We start from the raw sequence: 5,591 nt of genomic DNA on the forward strand, positions 1-5,591 counted from the left end.
TGATTGTGTAACGAATTTAGTCCAACTGTAGGCAAGTGTAGTGAACCCAAGAGCAGTTTATTTACAACAAAGGCACAAAACATACTGTAATCCAAAAAGGCTTAGCTTGACTTGACATTGGCTTGACAAAACCAACTCACTGACAGCAGGGTTACAACATCAGTACACAAAACCTAACATGGCAAGCAAGAGGTCTTAAATACTTAGACAAAGGGAACACATGACAAAACCAACCAATAACCAAACACAAGTAAGGAACAGGAACCAATGAATAAACAGAACAGATAACCACATGACAAGACAATGAACCAATGAGAACAAGACACATGGACTAAAGGAACACATGCGGGCAAGGATGACCGCAAAATCACAAAATAAAAGACATGGAAACATGAACACAAAACAAAACCCAACTTGACAGATTGGTTCACGTCTTTGTACCTGCACAGACAAATGGCATTTCAGCCCACAATGAAGGGCTGTGTTGACTGCCTATATAAGTCACGCTGGAATACCATATCGTCAGAATCTTTCGACTGAGAAGCTGTCATGTGGAAGCATGGCAAGCTACGCAATACTCGTTCCCATTATCTGAGGGAACCACAAATGTTCCCTGTTGATACGGTTCACTTCACATTACATCAGTTCACTGAAGCTTATAGGGAATTGAATCCAATAGCGCTGTGCTATTAGCTCAGAACGGAAGCCGCTCTATGAGCCAAAAGCTTAGGGGCATTTGTTCAAGGGCCCCATGATCTGCTGCATAAAGTGAGGCTCAGGGCCCGGTTGCATGAAAGCCCTTAAGCCAAGAAATCCCTTAGTTATAAGGTTAAGGGAGACCTTAGTGAAACTTGGGTTGCAAGAAAAAACCCTAAGGGTCAACTTAAGGAACCTTAAGGCTGCCATTAATTATCCCCCTTAATTATTTAAGTGCTCCCTTAAGTTTTGCTACAAAGTCCTTAGTAACCATTTCACCTTAATACATTTAAGGGACCAAAAGAGCTCCCTAAAGTCACCTTAAACTCAGTATCTGCAGGATTTTAAAACTCAAATATAAGACTTAAGCCATTTTTTAAGACCAAATGCACAAATAAAATATCATATATGAGCGTAGTAGGGCAATGACTATGGTAACATTTTAACTGTAAAATGACTGTAAAAATCATGACTTACAGGTTTTCACAAAACAAAAAATTTTAAGTAAATGGATGAGTTGTATCAATTATGATATAAATTTAAACAATTATTATAAATCAATTATTGCATTAATTAAATAGCAATATAAATATACTTTGTCTTAATTGTATAATGCATTATCTTGTCGATCCACCTGTTCACATTTACAACTCTGCGTGTTTGTGTCGATGTTTGATTCGAAGTGTCGATGATCAATGTGTCCTGCAATCCACATTAGTTCTCGCAGCTAGCTGCATTCTTCATCGACGCACGAGCCGAGTGATCCACCGCTAAGAGTCATACTCTTTTTTTGTTTGAGGTTTAGAGGCCTTCACGGGTTTGGAAAAAAAAAAAAGGGGGGTCGAACCCCGGACGGGCGCCCCCTATTACGGGGGGTCTTTGAACCCACGGTCCCGGCAGGGCGCCGGGCCTTCAGGGTACCCGTCGGGGGCGGCTCCGGTTGCCGAAGGGACGTCTCGTTTGTAATGATTTTTCCTGCACTCGCGCCCTCAGTTCTGTTACGATTTTCATTCCGCGGGCGGAGGCCGCGCCGGAGCCCCCGGCCTCCACACCCCGTCTCAGAGAGACCTCTCGCCATTTGTCGGGCCGACGCAATAATGATCCTTCCGCGGGTTCACCTACGGAAACCTTGTTACGACTTTTACTTCCTTCCGATAGTCAAGTTTGATCGTCTTCTCGGCGCTCCGCCAGGGCCCGCAAGGAGCCCCGGCAGGGCCGATCCGAGGACCTCACTAAACCATCCAATCGGTAGTAGCGACGGGCGGTGTGTACAAAGGGCAGGGACTTAATCAACGCGAGCTTATGACCCGCGCTTACTGGGAATTCCTCGTTGATGGGAAATAGTTTCAATCCCCAGTCCCAATCACGAGCGGGGTTCAGTGGGTTACCCGCGCCTCTCGGCGTAGGGTAGACACACGCTGATCTGCCCATTGTGGCGCACATGCAGCCCCGGACATCTAAGGGCATCACAAACCTATTATTGCTCCATCTCGCGTGGCTGAACGCCACTTGTCCCTCTAAGAAGTTGAATGCCGACCGCACGGGGCCGCGTAACTATTTAACAAGCCGGAGTCTCGATCGTTATCGGAATGAACCAGACAAATCGCTCCACCAACTAAGAACGGCCATGCACCACCACCCACAGAATCGAGAAAGAGCTATCAATCTGTCAATCCTTTCCGTGTCCTTCAACATGGGTACATTTTCACATTTGGTAAATTTTCCATCATTGGTCAGCAGGAGGCACTTTCACTGCAGAAACAAAGCGGTTTCCTCGGTAACGACTGTACACAAAGCAGCGCGGAAACAGGCAGCGCTTTTGTTAATTTAATGTTTGTCTGTGTTTTAGTTGGTTAGGTTTGTATTTCATTATGTTCTGTTTATTGTCATAGATATGTATACATATCTGATTATTGTGAGATGTAGTAACTACAGTAACTGCGGCGACCATTGCCGTATGTTGCCAGAAACTACCGTGAAACGCTTAGTATAAACACGTAAGGCTGACACTTAAGATGTTTATTGCAACGCTCCTTAAGAAATCCCTTACCTCAGGGATTTTTACCCCTCAGGGATACCCCTAGGTCAAATTGCTTAAGGAATTTCATGCAACCGGGCTCAGATTGCGGATGGAGTCTGACTACACATTGTACAAGCAAGAAATCCCCATCCGCCTGACCAAAGGAATGCCATGTCACACTGACCATCTGGGGCTGGAGTCTCCATTCCCCAGGGGTTGGTCCACCACATGACAGCATGTCAACTCCTACGTTTGAGGAGTCCGGCACGTGAACCGCCCTCATCAAGTGGAGGTTCTTCTGTGCCCAAAGGAGAAGTTGGCAAACCAATCTGTGCAGAATGCGAGACCTGAGACCTTCTTGGAGGTTTATAAAGATCACCACCATCCTGTTGTCCAAGCAGATCAGGATGTGATGATCTCTGACTTCCAGTTAGAACTCCTTAAAGGAGTCAAGAAAAAAAAGGACTCCTAAAAAAGTAATCCCTTTTTTATTTTGTACTCTTCTCTGAGGTCCACTTATAATGTTATCAAGATCAAAAAACATCATAATTGAGATGGCTATTTTCTGTCCTGTTTTGATCCCATCAGAACACTCTGTTTGAATAGTCGTGGCAGATCGTCAACTCAGAATTAAACGCCCACTGCTATGACTGGCTAACAGTTGTGTTTGTTTGACAGCCGACATCCTTTATAGATGCATGCTGCTGTGATTTAGGTTAAAAACGCATATATACTCAGAACATATCAAACGATCTATAATAACAGACAAAGCAATATTGACCACATAATAAAAACAGTTTCTCACACTCGTGTGGTGCGACATTACTCTCAGATCCAATACAGTCACACAGCATCGTCTTTTAGTTTCAATCTTTCAGAAAATTCTGCATCAAATTGTGCTTTGTTTACAAACAAATCCGTGGTAAAATGAAGTGAACAAAGGACAGTTCTTACTGACGCAGTCTGCAACTTCATTAAAAATAAGGTTTATCATTTTTCCTAATGTTGGGATCAGAAGGAAGGCGATGCAAAGACTGTTTTTCCACAGCTTGGCACTGCACAGCGTCTTGTTGTCTTCGGGGCATCTTTATCGTTTGGTTTCTGCGTAGACCTGCGTTTACCTCTCTCGTTATTTCACTAGTGTGTGAATCAGTGGGCGGGGCTAAGCAGGAAGTGATGTAGAAGAATTTTGATTTCTCAATTCATGACCCCTATAAAGGCAAAGATCACGGCCATAATTTGACCATAAAAAACTGCCATATGGACATCACCTTGACATAATCACCACTGATAAATTACTCCTAATTGCAATGTAGAAACATTAATTTGCTGTGAAGCTGCTTTGCAACGATGTGTATCATGAAAAGCACTATATAAATTAATGTGAGTTGAATTGAATTCATTAATTCATGTGACCTTAGCTTTACACTGTGGAAATAAAAAACAGAAAACAGAAGACAATGAGCGCAGTGCTGAAGAGGGGCGGGGATTCATAAGGTCAATTCAAATCTCTACAATTCACTTGAAACGTAGATTGTGGATGTTTTCAAGATCGATCATAATATAAAATTGTCAGATCACCCTAACTTACAGTGGAAATATGAAAAACAAGAAGATACTGCTGGTTTAAAAAATATAACTCTTACTTCTAGTATCATAAACATGTTCAAAATATGAAACATTGTTTTCAATTCAGGTCTCACACATTATAATTAAAGATGTAAGACAAATCAAAATGCTGTAATAAATAAATAAATACATTATTATTTTTTATTTTTTTAGGTCATGGTCCATTTTCCCATGTATTTGATTGTCTGGTTATTCCTGAAGCCAAAAAAATAAAAAAAATAAGAGGTAAGTGCCAGTGTGGAATGACGGAAATAAATGGAAAAATATGCAGACATGCTAAATTCTTACTTGAGTCTTTATTACATTTGGACTTGCAGCTGTTGTATTTGCAATTGGACATGATGTATTCAAACTGTTGTATTTGTACATCTGGTAAATTTATCTGAAATATTTTGTGAACATAGAAAATATGACTTGCAAACCACCTGAGAGCTGATTCTTTTTCTTAGGTCTGCCTGATGACATCCCTGAAAAGTGGAAGGTGAGCTTGGGGTCATCAACAATATAGTGTTTCATAATGTATATTAGATTAAAAATGTGAATTCCATCATATTTGCAAGGTTTCTGATTCTGGCTGTAAATAAACAATGAAAACAAATTGAAGCATTTTGCGTACATGTCATTACTTCATTTTATATGTGATATGATGTCAAGGAACTTATCAATATCATAATTTTTTCTACAATGACATCCTCATGCACCCCAATGGAGTTCAGCTCAGCAATGAATCTGTACTATATATCTTTATGATTTCATCTGTCTTTGTGTCTTTACTGCAGCATGAGCAGATGTCAGTTCAGATGTTCGATGACATTGTGAAGAGTCTGAAGGCTGAGAATGAAGACGTGTTGAAAGAACATGGACTGGATGATAAAGATGTCACCTTCATTAAAGAGTTAATCGAAGGGGCAAAAACCTCAGAGGTACAAACTGATACTCCAGGTCAGGGATGAAACTCTGGTCTGACAGGTGGGGGGACCAAAACTGAGTGTTGGGTAATAGTAATTTATAACATACCATTTTAATATTAAAATTATTATTAAAGTAAAATTATCAAAATTAGAACAACGCCAAAGAACATAATATTTCAGCAAATTATGTAAATAATTTCATTTGAATATATTAAGTGAACAAAATAAATCTAAATGTTTTTAGACAAATGTGTAAATGTTTCAGTTGTGTCAATTCTGTGTAATATTACGGAAGTCCTGAGTCACAGCATGGGGGGGGGGGGTTAAAGGGAGGG

General features: G+C 40.8%; 1 protein-coding gene across 1 annotated transcript in view; it reads left to right on the plus strand.

Annotated features, from left to right (window-relative positions):
- LOC107563284 (deoxynucleoside triphosphate triphosphohydrolase SAMHD1-like) overlaps nt 1-5,591 on the plus strand; it is a 15,055-nt gene that overhangs the window by 2,290 nt on the left and 7,174 nt on the right. Inside the window, exons 5-7 of the mRNA XM_016248107.1 lie at nt 4,499-4,570; nt 4,795-4,826; nt 5,125-5,268. Coding sequence (XP_016103593.1) covers nt 4,499-4,570; nt 4,795-4,826; nt 5,125-5,268 — 248 coding nt within the window. The remainder of the gene's footprint in view (nt 1-4,498; nt 4,571-4,794; nt 4,827-5,124; nt 5,269-5,591) is intronic.

This window comes from Sinocyclocheilus grahami, unplaced genomic scaffold (genome assembly GCF_001515645.1).
Source record: "Sinocyclocheilus grahami isolate Dianchi unplaced genomic scaffold, SAMN03320097.WGS_v1.1 scaffold24.1, whole genome shotgun sequence".
NCBI lineage: Eukaryota > Metazoa > Chordata > Actinopteri > Cypriniformes > Cyprinidae > Sinocyclocheilus > Sinocyclocheilus grahami.